Here is a 21078-nt window from a genome sequence, read left to right on the forward strand (position 1 = left end):
GGACCACAGGCACACACCACCACACTCAGCTGATTTTTGTATTTTTTTATATAGACTGGATCTCGCTATGTTGTCCAGACTGGTCTTAAACTCCTGAGCTCAAGCTATTGTCCCCACCTCAGCCTCCCAAAGTACTGGGATTACAGGTATGAGCTACCATGCCCAGCCCCAGTTACAAATGTTTTTTTTCCTTCCTGCTCCCACTGCTTAACTTGATTAGCCTTTAAAACTGAAATAAAAAATTGTTTTAATAAAATGAAACCAGAGATTTTTGTTTCATTTGAACTGTTTGAGGACTATATTAATCCACTTTCATACTGCTGATAAAGACAGATAAAGGCATACCTGAGAGGACGAAAAAGAGGTTTAATTGGACTTAAAGTTCCACACGGCTGGGAGGCCTTAGAATCATGGTGGGAGGCAAAAGGCGCTTCTTACATGGCAGCAGCAAGAAAAAATGAGGAATAAGCAAAAGCAGAAACCCCTGATAAAACCATCAGATCTCGGGAGACTTATTCATTACCGTGAAAACAGTATGGGGAAAACCGCCCCCAGGATTCAAATTATCTCCCACTGGGTCCCTCTCTCAACTGTAGGAGTACATTTCAAGATGATATTTGGGTGGGGACCCAGAGCCAATTCATATCAAGTGCCCATTTATTTCTTTGGATTATTGAGCCATTTTAACAATTATTGAACTAGTAGTTTTAGTGGCCGGGTGCAGTGGCTCAGGCCTGTATCCCAGCATTTTGGGAGGCCAAGGCGGGTGGATCATGAGATCAGAAGATAGAGACCATTCTGGCTAACATGGTGAAAAAAATTATCTGGGCGTGGTGTTGGGTGCCTGTAGTACCAGCTACTTGGGAGGCTGAGGCAGGAAAATCGCTTGAACCCAGGAGGTGGAGGTTGCAGTGAGCCAAGATTGTGCCACTGTACTCCATCCAGCCTGGGTAACAAAGTGAGATTCCATCTCAAAAAATAAAAAAAATCAAAAAAGAAATCTTAGTTTTAAAATTCTTATGGAAAATAATACATTTATGAGTAATGAAATCTCCCCCACATTGTTGGGTTAAACTCTTTGACAAGAATGAATTATTATGCTTCTGGCTGACTCTTTTACCTTCTCCCTATCTGCTTGCCTTTTTACTGCTCTCCTAGAAACAGGGACCAGAGAGTGAAGAAGGAGCAGCATCTGTTTCCAGAAGCTACAGCTTACCCACCTCATGAGAGCTGGAAGCTTTTTCTATTTTTATTTTTTATCTACACCTTAGTACTATTTGGCTAGGGAAACAAGCCTGTGGCAGTTGTGCCATATTTGTATCTCTTTCCTTTGGGCCAAAATTTTAAATGTACACTTCTTTCTGGCTGTTAGCAATTGTGTGTTAAGAAGTCCAAGACTGCGGGACATGGTGGCTCACGCCTGTAATCCCATCACTTTGGGAGGCCAAGGTTGGTGGTTCACCTGAGATCAGGAGTTTGAGACCAGCCTGGCCAACATGGTGAAACGCCATCTCTACTAAAAATACAAAAATTAGCCCGGCATGGTGGTGGGTGCCTGTGATCCCAGCTATTCAGGAGGCCAAGGCAGGAGAGTGAACCCAAGAGGTGGAAATTGCAGTGAGCCGAGATTGTGCCATTGCACTCCAGCCTGGGCAATAGAGCGAGATTCCATCTCAAAAATATAAAAAAGTCCAAGACTGCCAGGTGCGGTGGCTCACGCCTGTAATCCTAGCACTCTGGGAGGCTGAAGCAGGCGGATCACAAGGTCAGGAGTTTAAGACCAGTCTAGCCAACACGGTGAAACCCCATCTCTATTAAAGATAAAAAAAATTAGCCAGGCATGGTGATGCACACCTATAATCCACCTATTCGGGTGGCTGAAGCAAGAGAATCACTTGAACCCAGGAGGCAGAGGTTGCAGTAAGCCAAGATCGTGCCATTGCACTCCAGCCTGGGCAACAGAGCGAGACTCTGTCTTAAAAAGAAGTCTAAGACCGGGCCAGGCACAGTGGCTCATTCCGACACTTTGGGAGACAGAGGCGGGTGGGTCACCTGATGTCAGGAGTTTGAGACCAGCCTGGACAACATGGCAAACCCCATCTCTACCAAAAATATAAAAATTAGCCTGGCGTGGTGACATATGACTGTAGTCCCAGCTACTTGGGAGGCTGAGGCAGGAGAATCACTTGAACCCAGGAGCGAGAGGTTACAGTAAGCCAAGACTGTGCCACTGCACTTCAGCCTGGGCAACAGTGAGACTGCATCTCAAAAAGAAAAAAAGAAGTCCAAGACTGGAAATAACAAAAAGAGTGTTCCAGCCATATATTTGGGCTTTGAATTTTTTTTCCCATGGTGAGGACACTATACCTTCTGCAAAATATTTATATTTAAGCCCCATGTTCATATTCCAGTTAGTTTTTAAGCCTCTAAAGGTAATTTTATATTGTATTTTTGGTAAGTTATGGCGTATCTGTATTGATTTACGGAACTCACTATGTTATGCCATCAATATCTCTAATACCTGGCTGTCACCAAAAATAATAAGAAGTGGTACTGGGCCAGGCACCCAGTAGTACTGAATTCCTCACCCCACACACAATTCTATTCCTATGCTTAACTCCCACTACTTGATACCTAACTTCTACAGATTCTTAGAAGGACTTAATAAGGGAAAAGGCTATATTTTTACTTCCTTATTTTTGCTTGTTAATATTTCCTTAATTTAAAAAATGATTGCCAGGCGTGGTGGCTCATGCCTGTAATCTCAGCACTTTGGAAGGCTGAGGCGGGTGGACAAGGGTGTGAGCCACCATGCCCGGCCAAAAGAATCTTTTTTTTTTTTTTTTTTTTTGAGACAGTCTCACTCTGGAGTTCAGTGACATGATCAGATCACTGCAACCTCCTGCCTCCCAGGTTCAAGTGATTCTCATGCCTCAGCCTCCCAAGCAGCAGGAATCACAGACACACGCCACCACGCTTGGCTAATTTTTTGTATTTTAGTAGAGACAGGTTTCACATATTGGCCAGGCTGGTTTCAAACTCCTGGCCTCAAGTGATCTGCTTGCCTGGACCTCCCTAAGTGCTGAGATTACAGGCATGAACCACCACTCCGGGCCAAGAACCATTTTTTATTTTATTATTTTTCTTTTCTTTTTTCTCACAATATGCTTAAATTGTGGCTTTTTTTTTTTAATGCCTAACTTTATTTTCTAATTTTCCACAATGAACATTTATTACGTGTATATAAAATAGGGGAAAATAACCATCGGATCCATTTTGTCCTGATTTTAAAATCTTTTTTTAGGGCCGGGCGTGATGGCTCACGCCTATAATCCCAGCACTTTGGGAGGCCAAGGCAGGTGGATCACAAGGTCGAGAGATCAAGACCATCCTGGTCAACAAGGTGAAACCCCATCTCTACTAAAAATACAAAAATTAGCCGGGCATGGTGGTGCGCGCCTGTAGTCCCAGCTACTCGGGAGGCTGAGGCAGGAGAATTGCTTGAACCCAGGAGGTGGAGGTTGCGGTGAGCCAAGATCGTACCATTGCACTCAGCCTGGGTAACAAGAGCGAAACTCCGTTTTTTTGAGACGGAGCTTTGTTCTTTTGTCAAGGCTGGAAGTGCAGTGGCATGATCTTGGCTGAGATCAGCCTCCTCCTCGTGGATTCAAGTGATTCTCCTGTCTCAGCCTTCGGAGTAGCTAGGGTTACAGGTGCCCACCACGACACCTGGCTAATTTTTGTATTTTAATAGAGACGGGGTTTCACCATGTTGGCCAAGCTGGGCTTGACCTCCTGACGTCAGGCGATCCGCCCGCCTCAGCCTCCCAAAATGCTGGGATTACAGGCATGAACCACCGCACCCAGCCCATAACAGATTTATGAACAACTTAGCATTTGGAAATGATTACTGAGCTGAGCTTTTAGAAATGAATGGAAATTTGCTCCCAGGCCAGAGAAAGCATTCCAGGAAGAGAAAAGTGTGTGTTACAGCTTGAAATAACTAAGTGGGCAGAAAATGTTTCTGTATTTGAAAAATTGAGACCAGACTTTATATAGAAAAGTAGTTCAAGGTACCACAGTCTGTTAAAACCAGTGAGCGTTTTCCATCCAGTTACCATGGTGAAAGCTTGTCAAGGAAGCAGGTTTGGAAAATTTCAAAAAGGGATGTTTGTAGAAAATTATCAGAAGTCTCCAGGGCTTCATGAAACACAATAGAACTCAAGCCCTGCTTCAACGGGACGCATCACTTTCCTCAAAGCCTTTCAAGTATTACCTTTTGCTGAATGTGTTACTCAACCTGATGAAAGTTAATAATTTATGGAGCTCTGATCTTTCCGGGAGAAAACAAACCCGATAATGACAGGCAAGGCAAAGTCAGGTCAGACTACGCCTCCAATTTCTTTTGAGTTTCGTTGGCTTTAGGATCGCCATGCCTACTTTAGGCGTTCACTTTCCCCTTGCCTTTCTCTTTGTCTCTCTCTTCACCGGCTCTCCCAGCTTTCTGGGTGTCCTGGCTTAGCAGCTGACCAGGTCCTCCGCGGGCTTGCTTGTCCTCCCACCCCCAGCTCCGCCAGCTGACCGGAGGGGCGGGGCATCGCTAACGGAGAGACGGGTGGCAGCGGGCGGGGCGGCAGCGCAGGCGCATTGGGTTCGCCGCGCCGAACTGCAGCCATGGAGCAGGCAACTCCGGACCCCGAGCGGCAGCTCCAGCCGGCGCCCCTGGAGCCGCTGGGCCGCTCAGACGCTGGGCTAGGGGTTACGGTCGATGAGGAAGCGGAGAGGGCCCGAGAAGAAGGCTCCGGGGGCGACACGGTGAGGAGAAGGGGCAGCATAGCCCTTATGGCCTGTGTCGTGGCCTAGCGGGCAGGGCCAGGCTGGGCTGCACTCGGCTCCGCTGGCGCGGGCCGGTGGGCTTGGCCGGGAAGGCCCAGCCGTGAGGGGAAGTGAGGTGGAAAGGCGGGGGCCGCAGGTGCAGTAAGGGGAGGCTCGGTGGAAAAGCGGGGTGCTGGGTGCGGGGCGAGCGCCAGGCGCTGCAGGTGACCGAGGGAAGAGTCGAGACGGCGGAGGAGAGGGAAAGGGACGCGTGGGTGCCGGAGCCCCGGATGGGCGAGGCTGGAGGGGGTTTTCAGTGGTTGCGTAGCCGGCAGATCTGAACGGCGAGAGGAACGCTGATGTTTTAGGCAGTTGTTAAGGGGTTTTGCTGGGAAGGGGCTTAAAGGGACGCAATGGGGAGTGGGCAGCTGTGCTTGAGAAGGAGGGGAGTGCGGGACTAGAGTGAGGTGCAGGTGGAGGCAATAAGTGTGGTTGGTCTGGTTCTGCCATCAGGAATTGAAGAACGTGTCAGCTTCAAGAAAAGGTACAAATGAGAAAACATTTTTTAAACTCCTTGTTTGGCTGTAATTTCTTTATTTGCGGGGAAGTGCCGTATTTCCCATTGGAGACTTATTGAAATCCCATGTACTTTTTGAAGACTCTTTAGTAATTAGTGATTTTCATTTGCTTGAGGAAAAGGAGAAAAATGTGTCATATATATGTGTTTCATTTCAGAATGTTTTCATATATAATGCAAGATTTGTAGACCTGCTTATATTGAAGCCTTTAAGAAACAAACTGCAGTGCTCCACGTCAGACCACCCTGCCCAGTCTCCTTTTGTGTGCATTGCTCACACAGCTCACTTCAACCTCGAACTCCCAGGCTCAAATGATCCTCTTGCCTCCGCCTCCCGAGTAACTGGGACTACAGGCACACACCACCACGCCCGGCTAATTTTTTTTTTTTTTTTTTTTTTTTTGAGACGGAGTCTGACTATTCACAGGGGCTGGAGTGCAACAGGCTGGAGTGCAGTGGGGCGATCTCGCTCACTTTGTATTTTTAGTAGAGATGGGTTTTCACTGTGTTGGTCAGGCTGGTCTTGAACTCCTGACTTTTGGTGATCCACCCTCCTCGACCTCCCAGAATGTTGGGATTACAGGCGTGAGCCACCATGCCCCACCAAATTTTTGTATTTTTTGTAGGAGATGGGGTTTCACCATGTTGCCCAGGCTGGTCGGCAACTCCTGGGCTCAAGCCATCTGCCCACCTGGGCCTCCCAATAGTGCTGGGATTATAGGTGTGAGCCATAGCGCCCAGCCTGGAAAGACTTTTTAGTTTGGAGACCAGCCAACGGGGGCTTCAGGATTTGAAGGTTTTGCCTGCTGAGGAAAATATCTAGGTATACAGGGTAGCATGAAGACTTTTTTGGGTGTACTTTTTTTTTTTTCTTTGAGACAGCATCTCACTCTGTGAGGCTGGAGTGCAGTGGCGTGATCTCTGGTCACTGCAAACTTCTGCCTCCCAGGGTCAGGAAATTCTCATACCTCAGCCTCCTGAGTGGCTGGGACTACAGGCGTGTGCCAACACAGCCAACTAATTTTTTTTGTTGTTGAGACGGAGTCTTGCTTTGTCACCAGGTTGGAGTGTAATTGCGCCATCTCGGCTCATTGCAACTTCCACCTCCCAGGTTCAAGCGATTCTCCTGCCTCACCCTCCTGAGTAGCTGGGATTATAGGCATCTGCCACAATGCTCAGCTAATTTTTTTGCATTTGTTTTTAGTAGAGACGGAGTTTCACCATGTTGGTCAAGCTGGTCTTGAACTCCTGGCCTCAGGTGATCCACCCATCTCGGCCTCCCAAATTGCTGGGATTATAGGTGTGAGCCACTGCACCTGGCCCTAATTTTTATACATTTAGTAGAAACGGGGTTTCACCATGTTGGCCAGGCTGCTCTTGAACTCCTGACCTCAAGTGATCCACCCATCTCAGCCTACCAAAGTGTGGGATTACAGGTGTGAGTCACGGCACCCGGCCAATTTCCTGACATTTTTGGAAAATACTTGTAAATATGTGTTACAAGAGGCCGTCAGTTAATGACCAAAGTTATGCAGTTTTTTGTTTTGTTTTGAGATAGAGTTTCACTCTGTCGTCTAGGCTAGAGTGCAACTGTCAGCTCACTGCAACCTCCACCTCCCTGGTTCAAGCAGTTCTCCTGCCTCATCCTCCCAAGTAGCTGGTACTACAGGCCTGCACCACCACATCCGGCTAATTTTTGTATTTTTAATAGAGACGAGGTTTCACCATGTTGGCTAGGCTGGTCTTGAACTCCTGACTTCAGGCGATCTGCCTGCTTTGGCCTCCTAAAGTGCTGGGATTACAGTGGTGAGCCACCGTGCCTAGCCTATGTGGTTTCTTAAAACAACTCCCTAATTTGGGCAAATATTTCAGAATTACTAGGCATTCAAACAAACATACATTTAGTGCATTCCTTCCCCTTCCCCTGTTCTCCTCTCAAAGAGAAAAGCAAACTAAAAACTCATCCTTTGAGGATCTTCATATCCCTTCACCTCTCTCTGTACTCTCTCAGTCTGTCTTCAGTTGAGAATTACTGTTGGATTTTTATGGCCTCATTGTAGCTGTTACTGGTAGGAAGGACTGGGCACAAAAGTAAGTTAGTTTTGTGTGGGCTATGCACAGTGGGGCTCTACTTTTTATTTAATTCTCAAAATTACTTCCTATAGATGAGTAAATGGAACCAGCCAGAAGCTGAGAGAGAAGTAATTTGGCCACGGTCACAAGCTAGTCAGCATGGCTGGGATTTGAATCTAGGTTTACCTCGATTTGAAATCAGTGCTTTTTCCATTAAGCCATTAAACTTTTTTTCATTAAAAAAAAAAGTTTAAAATAGTCTTGTACATTGTTCCAATACTATATTTAAAGTATTTAGTGTAGTTAAGACTAAGTTGTAATTTTTTAGACTAGTCAAGTGCAATAGTGAGAAGGGGAAAACAAGTAGAACAAGGAGTTTGATCTGTGACTGATTGTGTGAAAATCAGTTGAGATAACCTACGTTCAGACCAGCCCAAGTTGTAATTTTGAAAAAGAAAAAAAGGTGTGAAAGATGTGTTGATTTATCCATTTTTTACTAGAAAGATACCTAGGCAAATAGTGTTCAGAGATGAAAAAAAAAGCTTGCTTACCCACCCTTTCTCTCTCTTTTTGAAACAGTGTCTTGCTCTGTTGCCCTGGCTGGAGCGCAGTGGCAGAATCTTGGCTCACTGCAAACTCTCCCTCCTGGGTTCAAGTGATTCTTGTGCCTCAGCCTCCCGAGTAACTGGGGCTAATGTCATGTGCCTCTATGCCTGACTAACTTTTTATTTTTAGTAGAGAGGGAGTTTCACTATGTTGGCCAGGCTGGTCTCAGACTCCTGACTTCAAGTGATCCACCTGCCTTGGCCTCCCAAAGTGCTAGGATTACAGGCGTGAGCCACTGCGCCTGGCCCAGCCTTATTTTTGACTGCAGATTTTAAGAGGGAGAGTAATTTGTACTAATTATTTTACCCCAAGAGGTTTTGCAAACTTCACTGCCAAAGAGTCACAAGACTCTTCTGGTTTTAACGCCACTAATCGGGATTCTTTAAACTCTATGTAAGCTCTTTTTCTGTACAAGTGCATTTGTTTTTTAAAGCTATTGTTCTATTTAAAATAATTTGGAAAATGGAAAATATGAGAAGGGAATTCATTCTCTAAGAAAGGAGTAATTAGTTCAAGCAGAAGGAGAGGAAATAGCAAGGGAATGGAAGACAGAGTGCTTTTTTAGATTCCATTGAGTTGGCAGTTAACAGATAGGTCTTTGCCAGAGAAAAACCATTTACAGTATTTGCCAGAGAAAACCCATTACCTGAGGAATTCATAAGTGATTTTTAGGGAGAGTGCCCTACATCTGGGAGCACTGAAGGAGCAAAAACTGATTAAGCAGCCGGTGGTTAAAAATTCCAGTGCATATTGAACAGCTTCACTGATTGGCAGCAGAGAACTAAGTGGAATAGACCAGAATTGTGAGTAAGGTATGAGGCATCTGTGGAGAAGGATAACCTTAAAAAGGAAGAGAAAATTTACAGGCATAATTACATAGTTCATCAGTTTAGCAGTAATCATAAAAGCATACTCAAGAATTTTTTGTTGATTGAGAAGAGGTCTCACTTTGTTGTCCAGGTTGGTCTCAAACGTCTGGGCTCAAGTGATCCTCCCACCTCAGCCTCCCAAATAGCTGGGATTACAGGTGTGAGTCACCATGCCCAACCCCAAATACATTTTTTTTTTTTTTTTTTTTTTTTTTGAGACAAAGTCGCCCTCTGTGGCCCAGGCTGGAGTGCTGGGGCATGATCTCTGCTCACTTCAGCTTTTACCTCCCAGGTTCAAGTGATTCTTCTGCCTGAGCCACCCAGGTAGCTGGTACTACAGCCACATGCCACCATGCCTGGCTAATTTTTATATTTTCTTAGTAGAGTTGGGGTTTTGCCGTGTTGGCCAGCCTGGTCTCGAACTCCTGGCCTCAAGCAATCCTCCTGCCTTGGCCTTCCAAAGCAAAATACACTTTTACCTCATAATCAGCATATGCATACTTTCGTATGTGATTGCTGTTTCAGGAAACAACTACTTCATGCAACACTTTCTGATATTTTTCTTAAAAAACTTTTTTCTTTTTAAAGACGGGGTTTCACCATGTTGGGCAGGATGGTCTCAATCTCTTGACCTGTGATCCACCATCCTTGGCCTCCCAGAGTGCTGGTATTACAGGTGTGAGCTACCACGCCCGGCGATAATTTTCTTTTCTGTATTTTTTAATAATAAAGAAGCACTAGGCTGTATGCAGTGGCTCACACTTGTAATCTCAGCACTTTATGAGGCTGAGGCACATGCCTTGAGACCACGTAGGGCATTGTAGGGACACCCAGTCTACAAAAAATTAAAAACTTAGCTGAATGTGGTGACATGCGCCTTTGGTCCTGGCTACTCATGAGGCTGAAGTGGAAGGATCACTTGAGCCAGGGAGGTTGAGGTAGCAGTGAGCCATGATCTTGTCACTGCACTTCAGTCTGGGTGACAGAGCAAGACTTTGTTAAAAAAAAAAGAATTGGAGGCCAGGTACGGTGGTTCACGCCTATAATCCCAGCACTTTGGGAGGCTGACGTGGACGGATCACCTGAGGTGAGGAGTTTGAGACCAGCCTGGGCAACATGGTGACACCCCGGCTCTACTAGAAATGCAAAATACAAAAATTAGCCAGGCATGATAGCACATGCCTATAATCCCAGCTACTTGAGAGGCTGAGGCAGGAAAGTTACCTGAACCTGGGAGGCGGAGGTTGCACTGAGCCTCGATCTTGCCACTGCACTCCTGCCTGAGTGAGTGATAGAGCAAGACTCCATCTCAAAAAAAAAAAAAAAAAAAATGTTGGTCACAACCCACCAACTTAATTTCATAGGCTGTGAATGTGTTACTCAGTTTGGAACACTGTTCAAACTTAACGTATTATTTATTTTAAATAAAAATTAATGTTTTCTGAATAGCTGTGCTGTTATTTATAGAGAAAACCACAAGAGAACAGGTCACGTATTATTGCCCTATTTTTCTTAATTACTGCTTTGGACTTAATGTTTCTGTCTCCCCAAAATTCATATGTTGAAACCTAATCCCAGGTGCTGATGTTTGGTGGAGGGGTTTTGAGAGGTGATTAGGTAATGGATATGGAGCCTTTGTGAGTGGGATTAGTGCCCTTATTACAAAAAAAAGAAAAAGAACCCCAGAAATCTCCTTTCTTCCTGCCATTTTAGGACACAGTGAAACACAGCTGTCTGTGAACCAGGAAGCAGACCCTCACCGAATCTGCCAGTTCCTTGATCTTGTACTTTCCAGCCTCCAGGACTGTGAGCAATGAATTTCTCTTTATAAACCACCCAGTCAATGGTTGTTTGTTTTAGCAGCCTGAACTAAGTTATTTACAGCTGAAGTAAGCATCACGATTAGTAAACACATCATTTTTAACCTAGTACCAGAAACCTCTGATCAGTGTAGACAAAGCCCTGAAGGGAAGTAATTTCAGTAGGTGGTTCTTTTTTTATTTTTTGAGGTGGAGTCTCACTCTTTTGCCAGGCTGGAGTGCAGTTGTGCAATCTCAGCTCACTGCATCCTCTGCCCCCTGGGTTCAAGCAGTTCTCCTGCCTCAGCCTCCCAAGTAGCTGGGACAACAGGCTTGTGCCACCACTCCCAGCTAATTTTTTTTTTTTTTTTTTTTTGAGACAGTTTCACTCTTATTACCCAGGCTGGAGTGTAGTGGCACAATCTCAGCTCACCGCAACCTCTGCCTCCTGGGTTCAAGTGATTCTCCTGCCTCAGCCTCTTGAGTAGCTAGGATTACAGGCATGTGCCATCATGCCCAGCTAATTTTGTATTTTTAGTAGAGACAGGGTTTCTCCCTGTTGGTCAGGCTGGTCTCGAACGTCCGAACTCAGGGGATCCACCCTCCTCTTCCTCCCAAAGTGCTGAGATTACAGGTGTGAGCCACTGTGCCTGGCCTAATTTTTGTATTTTTAGTAGAGACGGGATTTCACCATGTTGGCTAGGTTGGTCTCCATCTCTTGATCTTGAGATCCACCCGCCTTTGCCTCCCAAAGTGCTGGGATTACAGGCGTGAGCCAACGCACCCAGCTCTAGCTGGTTTTTATCGTTAGCTCTCTGACCTATTTCAGTAACACAGCAGCATCACACCTAGCAACAGGGTGATAAGGAAGTATACCATTATAGTAATGGTGGTTAGCTTTGGGTTGTGGGATACAGGTGATTTATATTAATTTTTTTCAGTCTTTGTACATTAAGCCTGTATAATTTTTCATCATCAGAAAATTTAAGCCTAAAAATAATGGGGGAAAAGTAATACTTGTGCTCTGGCTATGTGCCAAGCAACTTTAAAAACTCTTTCTATGCGGCTGGGCACAGTGGCTCATGTCTGTAATCCCAGCACTTTGGGAGGCCGAGGCAGGTGGATCACAAAGTCAGGAGATCAAGAGGAGACCATCCTGGCCAACAGGGTAAACCCCGTATCTACTAAAAATACAAAAATTAGCCGGGCGTGGTGGCCTGCACCTATAGTCCCAGCTACTTGGGAGGCTGAGGCAGGAGAATTGCTTGAACGCGGGTGGCAGAGGTTGCAATGAGCTGAGATCACACCATTGCACTCCATCCAGGCGACAGAGCAAGACTCCATCTCAAAAACAAATTAAAAAACTCTTTATATGTATTAACCCATTAAATGTGCCCAATGACTTTGTGAATTAGGTCTGCTCAGGCTGCTGTAACAAGGTACCACAGACTGAGTGGCTTAAAAACAATAGTAATGAATTGCTCACAGTCTTGGAGGCTGGGAAGTCCAAGGTTAAGGAACTGGCAGATTCAGGGACTGGTGAGGGATTGCTTTGTGGCTTATCCTAGGGTGTCTTTTCACTATGTCCTTACATGGTGGAAGGAGGAGAGGAACTCTCCGGGGTCTCTAAGCCCACCTATGAGGGCCCTACCCTTATGACCTAATCTTCCTAAAGGCCTCACTTCCTAATACCATCACCTTGAGTGTTAGGATTTTAACATACAAATTTTAGGAGGACACAAACATTCAATGTATTGCAGGTACTATTATCTCTGTTTTCCAGATGAGGAAACTGAAACACAGGCAGGCTAAATTACTTGCCCAGCCTAGCCATCATGGTGATACCCCATCTCTACTGTTAAAAATACAAAAATTAGTTGGGTGTGGTGGCACATGCCTGTAATCCCAGCTACTTGGGTAGCTGAAACATGAGAATCACTTGAACCCGGGAGGTAGAGGTTGCAGTGAGCAAAGATTGAGCCACTGTACTCCAACCTGGGTGACACTCTGTCTCAAAAAAAAAAAAAAAATGGTATCTGTTGACGCTGCATTGAGGTGAGAGGATTGCTTGAACCTGGGCAACATAGCGAGACCTCGTTCTCTACACATAATATTTAAAATAAAATAAAAATTATGTCTCTCTATAAAGGGTCCCTGGTCTCATCTGCCATTCAACAAGTCAGTCCATGTTTAAATCTGTTGAATGTGTCCTTTTAACAATTATGTGTTAGTCTTGGCACTGTTGTGTGCTTTAATACTGACAGTTTTAGTAATTTTATATCATCTACCAACCCTACTAGTATTATTGTTGTGTGCCTGTTTGTATTCTCTAGCTTTTATGATAGCTGATATTATGCTTTTTTTTTTCCCTTCTTTGTAAACTGGATGGTATGTCAGGGTAAATTTATGATTCATATGTCTTATCCTTTTGACTGAGGCGATATTAATAACTTTATCAGTATGTATTTTCAGAATTCGGGTAATTTTTTATTGGAGCAGATGGTAAATCAAAATGCTTGGCCGTGGGCCAGAAGGTATTATTAATATAAGTATATATGTATGTATCAACCAGGGAGGGCTTCATAACCAACCCTAATGTTGAGTGGCTTGTGCTTATGTGATTTCTTGAGCTTTCTTTTCGTTGATGATTTCCTTCTGTCTCTCTTATTTTCTGTCTTAGTACACAAATATATAAAAACTTGCATTTTTTAAAAAATGGCTTGAGGACTGAGTGATTTGTTTTTGTTGGCTGATGATTTCAGCCTATTGGGTTGGCTCTTTTTCTTTATCTTCTTTTAGCATTTTTACCTTCTTCTACATTTTTCTTATACATTTTGGGAGCGCTCCATAGTGTATCATGTGTTTTCATTGCTGATTCATATTTTTGCACTGTCACAGAGCTCTTTCAGACCTCATAGTGCCTAGGTTTAATTTTATATATGTAGCTTTTTCTTTTACCTTTTGCTGTACCTGTGTTTCTTTTATCTCTCCTTCATAAAATACCCCAATTATAATACAGTACAACATTTTAAATTAAGGTAAAGCCCACCTCAATTTTGACAGTGAGCAAAGAAGAAAAAAAGCCATAGCATAGCAGTTATCCTGTGGTCTCACTCTCTCTTCCTCGTTTAGACTTGGAGTTAGTTTGGGTGTATTTGAAACCTTTCTGCAGTAAACATACAGCCTAGAGGCTACCAGTGGTGTGTTTGTTCTTTTTCATCCTTTGGTATAGACCTGAGATGTTCTAGTGGGAAAAGATAGGAGTCTGCTCTTAAAACTGGGCTGCCTCAAGGGCGGAGCCTATTAACCACTGCCAAAAGATTAAGTGAATTTAAAGTTAAATGTAAGATGACTCCTGATTGTTTAAAAAAACTTATGCTGCCTGCTGATAATCTTGCCTTTTGGTGTATGTATAATATTTGACTTTTTATAGAGAGAGATTTGACTTTGGTTAAACCCAAAATTAGACATTAATATTGAGGATCATTTTTATTTGTATAATGTGTTTTTTCTTCAGTTTTAAAAATTGTGTTAAAATACATATGATGTAAAATTTACCATCTTTATAGTTTAAAAATGTTCAGTCTTAAGTACATTCACATATATTGTACAACCAGCCTCCAGAACTCCTTTCATCTTGTGGAACTGAAACTACCCATTAAACCACAGCTGCCAATTCTTCCCCCTCCCCCAGCTGCTGGCAGCCATCATTCTACTGTCTGTATGATTTTGACTATTCCAAGTACCTCATATACGTGGAGTCATACAGTATTTGTCTTTGTGTGACCATTTTATATTTCACTTATCATAATGTCTTCAAGATCTATAATCGGGTTGTAGCATATGACAGAATTTCCTTCCTTTTTAAAGAAGAGTAGTATTCCATTGTTTGTATATATTACATTTTAAAAATCTATTCATCTGTTGATGGACATTTGCATTGCTTCTACAGTTTACCTATTGTGAATAATCATGCTGTGACATGAATATACAAATGTCTCTCTGAGACTCTGCTTTTAATTCTTTGGGGTATATAGCCAGAAGTGGAATTGCTGGATTATATTGTAATTCTATTTTCAATTTTTTGAGATACCACCGTACTATTTTCCGCAGGAGCTGCACCACTTTACATTCCCACCAGTAGGGCACAAAGGTTTCAATTTCTCCACATCCTCATCAATGCTCATTTTCTTTTTCTTTTTTTGGTTTTGTTTTGTTTTTTTGGAGACGGAGTCTCTCTGTCACCAGGCTGGAGTGCAGTGCTGCAATCTCAGCTCACTCACCAGGCTGGAGTGCAGTGCTGCAATCTCAGCTCACTCACCAGGCTGGAGTACAGTGCTACTTTCTCAGCTCACTGCAACTTCTACCTCCTGGGTTCAAGTGAGTCTCCTGACTCACCCTCCTCAGTAGCTAGGATTACAGGTGCGTACCACCACGCCCAGCTAATTTTTGTATTTTTAGTAGAGACAGGGTTTTCACTGTGTTGGCCAGAATGGGCTCAATCTCTTGACCTCGTGATCTGCCCACCTTGTGATCCGCCCGTCTCTGCCTCCCAGAGTGCTGGGATTACAGCCACCTCCCGGTCCCTAACACTTATCTTCTATCCCAACACTTATCTTCTATTGTTTGTTTTTCATAGTAGCCATTCTGATAGCTGTAAAGCGGTATCTCATTGTAGTTTTGATTTGCATTTATCTAATGATGAGTGATGTTGAGCATCTTACGTGCTTCTTCAGAGAAATGTCTATTTATGTCCTTTGCCCATTTTTCCATTTTTGAGTGAGATTTGTTTTGTTTTGTTTTTGAGACAGTCTTCCTCAGTCACCCAGGCTAGAGTCTTGGCATGATAGCTCAGTGCAACCTCTACCTCCCAAGTAGCTGGGATTATCGGCGCCTGCCACCACACCCAGATAATTTTTTGTAATTTTAGTAGAGACAGGGTTTTGCCATTTTGGCCAGCTGGTCTCAAACTCCTGACCTCAGGTGATCCACCCCTCTCGGCCTCCCAAAGTGCTGGAATTACAGGTGTGAGCCACTGCACCCGGCTGAATTGGGTTGTATTTTGTTGTTGAGTTTTGTGAGTTCTCTATAGAGTTTGGATTCATGAGAGAAAATACTTTCTCCCATTCTTTGGGTTGCCTTTTTACTCTACTAATACTATCTTTCCCCCATCCTGAGACATAGTCTCACTCTGTTCCAGCGGAGACTGAAATGCAATGGCGTGATCTTGGCTCACTGCAACCTCTGTCTTCTGGGTTCAAGCAATTTGCCTGCCTCAGCCACCTGAGCAGCTGGGATTACGGACATGCCACCACACTTGACTAATTTTTGTATTTTGGTAGAGACGGGGTTTTGCCATGCAAGCCAGGCTGATCTCAAACTCCTGACCTCAAGTGATCCACCTTCCTCGGCCTCCCAAAGTACTGGGATCACAGGCATGAGCTACTGTGCCTGGCCTATCTTTTGATGCATGACATTATTAATTTTCATGAAGTCCAATTTGCCAATTTTTTGTTTGTTTGTTTTTTACTGCCTGTGCCTTTGGTATCATATCCAAGAAATCATGGCCAAATCCAATGTCTTCAAACTTTTTCCTGTATTTTCTTTTCTTCTTTTCTTTTTTTTTTTTTAAGATGGAGTTTCGCTCTTGTTACCCAGGCTGGAGTGCAATGGCGCGATCTCGGCTCACCGCAACCTTCCACCTCCTGGGTTCAGGCAATTCTGCCTCAGCCTCCTGAGTAGCTGGGATTACAGGCATACGCCACCATGCCCAGCGAATTTTTTGTATTTTTAGTAGAGACGGGGTTTCACCATGTTGACCAGGATGGTCTCGATCTCTTGACCTCATGATCCACCCGCCTCGGCCTCCCAAAGTGCTGGGATTACAGGCTTGAGCCACCACACCTGGCCTCCCTGTATTTTCTTGTAAGAGTTTTATGTTTAGGTCTTTGAACCATATAAAGTTAATTTTTGTATAGGGTATTAGGTAAGGATCTAATTTCTTTTTTTTTTTTTTTTTGTATATGGATATTCAGTTTTCCCATCATCATTTGTTGCAAAAATTGTCCTTTTCCCATTGAACTGTCTTGTCATAAAATTGTTTGACCATATATTCAAAGGTTTATTTCTGGGCTATCTATTCAATTTCATTGTTCTACATGTCTGTCTTTATGCCAGTACCACACTGTTTTTATGACTGTAGCTTTGTAGTAAGTTTTGAAACCAGAAAGTATGAGTCATCCAATTTTATGCTTCATTTTCAAGATTGTTTTGGCTATTTGGGGTCCCTGAAGATTCCATATGACTCTTAGGGTTTTTCCTATTTCTGCAAACAATGTCATTGGATTTTCATAGGATTATATAGATTGCTTTGGGTAGTTTTGATATCTTAATATTAAATTTTCCAAATTATGAACATGGGATGTGGTTTTATTTATGTCTTAAATTTCTAGCAATGTTTTATAGTTTCCATTTTACAAGTCTTTTACCACCTTAATTGCCAAGTACTTTTTCTTTTTGATGCTATTACAAATTGACTTATTTTTATAATTTCATTTTCTTTTTTGTTTGTTTTATTTTATTTTGTTTTTTTTTGTTGTTGTTGTTGTTGTTGTTGTTGTTTTTTGAGACGGAGTCTCACTGTTGCCATGGCTGGAGTGCAGTGGCCTGATCTTGGCTCACTGCAACCTCCACCTCCTGTGAAAACCGATTCTCCTGACTCTGAGAATGTCTTAATTTTTCCCACATTTTTGAAGGACAGTTAGCTAGATATAGGATTCTTAATGGACAGTTATTTTATTTTTAGCGCTTTGAAGATATCAGCTCCCTGTCTTCTAGCCTCCAAAATTTCTGATGAGAAATTTGCTGATAACCTTATTGAGGATTCCTTATATATGATCAGTTGCTTCTCTCTTGCTGCTGTCAAGATTCTGTCTTTGAAAAGTTATAAAGTCTCAGTAAACATCTTATTTGGAATTTGTCGAGCTTCTTGGATATTTATATATATTTTTTCCATCAAATTTGTGAAATTTTCAACCATTATTTCTTCAGATACTGTTCCTTCCCCTTTTTCTCTCTCCCTCTCCTTACTACCACAGTGTACATGTTGGTCCGTTTGATGGTGTCATGCATGTCCTTTAAGCTCTGTTTACTTTCCTTCAATCTTTTTTCTGTTCCCCAGACTTGATAATTTCCATTCTGTCTTCCATTTTGCCAGTTTTTCTTGTGCCTGCTCAAATTTGCCTTTGAACCCCTCTAGTGAACTTTAAATTTTAGTTATTGTACTTTTCAGCTCTAGGATTTTTTGTTTGTTTGTTTCTTTTTTTTTCTCTTCTCTATTGCCCAGGCTGGAGTGCAGTGGCATGATCTTGGCTCACTGCAACCTCTGCGTCCCAGTTTCAAGTAGTTCTCCATGTCTCAGCCTCCCAAGTAGCTAGGATTACATCTGTCCACCACCATGCCTGGCTAGTTTTTGTATTTTTAATAGAGATGGGGTTTTGCCATGTTGGCCAGGCTGGTCTTGAACTCCTGACTTGAGGTGATTCGCCAACCTCAGTCTTCCAAAGTCCTGTGATTACAGGTGTGAGCCACAGTGCCTGGCCACTTTTTGTTTTCTTTTTAAGTTTTCTATCTCTTTACTGATACTTCCATTTTGCTCATACATCTTTTTTTTTTTTTTTTTTTTTTTTTTTTGCTTTCTCCACATCTTCTTTAGGGTTCTCTGAGCATCTATAAGATGATTACTTTACAGTCTTTGTCGGCCAGGCATGGTGGCTCATTTGAGGCTGAGGCAGATGGATCATTTGAGGCCAAGAGTTCAAGACCAGCCTGGACAACATGCTGAAATGCTGTCTTTACTAAAAAATACAAAATTAGCCCAGTGTGGTGGCACACACCTGTAATCCCAGCTACTCAGGAGACTGAAGTACAGGAATCGCTTGAACCCAGGAGGTGGAGGTTGCACTGTGTTGAGATTGCACCACAGCACTCCAGCCTGGGTGAAGAGCTAGACTCTGTCAAAACAAACAAAAAGGAATGAAAAGGGGATAAAGGGATAAAGTCTTTGTGTAGCAGATCTGTCATCATGTCTTTTTCAGGAGCAGTTTCTGGTGATTTATTTTTTTCCCTCTGAAGGAATCATATCACCCTGTTTCTTTGTATGCCTTGTGATTTTTTGTTGTTGTTGACAGCTGGGCATTTGCATGTAATAATATGGTAACTCTGGACATTGAATTCTTCTCCTACCCTGAGGTTTGCTGTTTGTTATTGTTTTTATTTTATTTTCTAAATTACTGTAGGTTGTCTCCATGCCAAAGATCAGCCTGAGGGAGGTGTAAACTTACAGTCTTCTCAGATGTTTCTTAGCTTGAACCTTTTCCTGGGCATGTGTGGTTATTTTCTAATTGTCCCAGTTGTATTCAAATAACCAATTTTTTCTTTTTAAGAAACAAGGTCTTCCTGTGTTGCCCAGGCTAGTCTTGACCTCCTGGGTTGAACTGATCTACCAGCCTCAGCCTTTTTAGTAGCTGGGCTAAAGACACACACTGCCACACCTGGCTAAATGTCCAGGTTTAAACATCTGGCTCAAAAAAGGGGGTCAAAAGAAAAATGAAGGGAGGAAAAACAGAATGCCGGCCTTTGATGTCCCGGAAGTCACTTCAGACAGGGCAAGAGGTTTGCAACAATGTGGGGAGGAGCAGCAACAATGGCCACCACTTCTTTGTGCCTCTTAGAAGAAGCAGTCGGTGATCAGAAGACAGATCCTGGATGTTTGGAGAACAAGGTCCTTTTTGCCTACCAGGGCTTCATCACGCTGTTCCAGGAATGCTGAACAGCTGCCTGCTAGGGACTAAGGGATAGGTAGCTGAAATTGATAGAAATTAACCACATCTTGCCATCTAAGCCTTTCCCTGGAAGTTGTAAGCCTTTATTGGACTCCAGAGTTCTCAGATATTTACATCAGAGTCTGCCAGTGCAGTTGTTGGCTTGGTGGGGAGATGGATTCCTGATGCTTCCTATTCCACCCATCCTCCCAGAATCCTTTTGTCTAATGTGTTTTTAAGATACTTTCTTATGTATTTCTGTAGATTATTCTTGGTCACTAACGAAATGTCTAAATTTTAATCATTATATATATATAGTACCTTTTAAACTACCTCTGGAAGGCTGTGTGCTGTGGCTCACACCTGTAATCCCAGCACTTTGGGAGTGCCAAGGCAGGTGGATCACCTGAGGTCAGGAGTTTGAGACCAGTCTGCACAACATGGTGAAACCCCATTTCTACTAAAAATGTAAAAATTAGCTGAGCATGGTGGTGCATGCCTTTAATCCCAGCTACTTGGGAGACTCAGGCAGGAGAATCTCTTGAACCCAGGAGGCAAAAGTTGCAGTGAGCCGAAATCACGCCACTGCATTCCAGCAGTGAGAGTGAGACTTGGCCTCAAAATATATATATATATATATATATATATATAAATACCTCTGGAAAAGTTAATGTACTGCCGTATGTTGATAAAGAACAGCTATCATTTGCTGCTGTCATTTTGCAACCCCTGGCAACTCAGGAAATATAAGAAACTATTTTGAAATATGTAAACCCAATAATGGGTTGAATTTATAGCTGAGGCTTTTTTTCAGTACCATCGTAATTTTTGTTGTTTCATTTATTTTTGTCCAGATGACACACAATAATTTTTGGTTGAAGAAGATAGAAATCAGTGTTTCAGAAGCAGAAAAGCGAACTGGAAGAAATGCCATGAACATGCAAGAAACATATACTGCTTACCTCATTGAAACAAGGTGGGTGATGAAAATTACACCTGGACGGGTATATGTGGAAAGCTTTTTCTGGTAGCTGTTGGTGCAGACTCTGTTGTATAACAGAATTAAGATTTTTTTTTTTTTTTTCAGGATTGAGTTTGTTTACTTTTTTTGGATACAGGAGTCTCATTCTGTTGCCTGGGCCTGGAGTGCAGTGGTATAGTCATGGCTCACTGCAGCCTCAAACTCCTGGAGTCAAGTGATCCTCTCACCTCAGTTTCCTGAGTGCTGGCATCTAGGCATGAGCCACCATGGCTGGCTAATTCTTTCTTTTTTTTTTTTTTGAGACAGAGTTTTGCGCTTGTTTCCTAGGCTGGAGTGTAATGGCATGATCTCGGCTCACTGTAACCTCCACCTCTCGGGTTCAAGTGATTCTCCCGCCTCAGCCTCCTAAGTAGCTGGGATTACAGGAGCCCACCATCATGCCCAGCTAATTTTTGTATGTTTAGTAGAGACAGGGTTTCGCCATGTTAGCCAGGCTGGTCTCGAACGCCTGACCTCGGGTGATCCACCAACCTCA

General features: G+C 43.2%; 1 protein-coding gene across 2 annotated transcripts in view; it reads left to right on the plus strand.

Moving 5' to 3' along the window:
• Positions 1–4644: 4644 nt before the first annotated feature.
• Positions 4645–21078, plus strand: part of SNX4 (sorting nexin 4) — a 62769-nt gene continuing 46335 nt past the window's right edge. The window contains exons 1-3 of one of the 2 annotated variants that reach the window (XM_017965161.4): positions 4645–4815; positions 10654–10746; positions 20416–20537. In XM_017965161.4, the coding sequence (XP_017820650.1) occupies positions 20416–20537 (122 nt within the window). In that variant the 5' untranslated portion in view covers positions 4645–4815; positions 10654–10746. The remainder of the gene's footprint in view (positions 4816–10653; positions 10747–20415; positions 20538–21078) is intronic. The other variant, XM_002758716.5, reaches the window with a different exon arrangement.

This window comes from Callithrix jacchus, chromosome 15 (genome assembly GCF_049354715.1).
Source record: "Callithrix jacchus isolate 240 chromosome 15, calJac240_pri, whole genome shotgun sequence".
Lineage (NCBI taxonomy): Eukaryota > Metazoa > Chordata > Mammalia > Primates > Cebidae > Callithrix > Callithrix jacchus.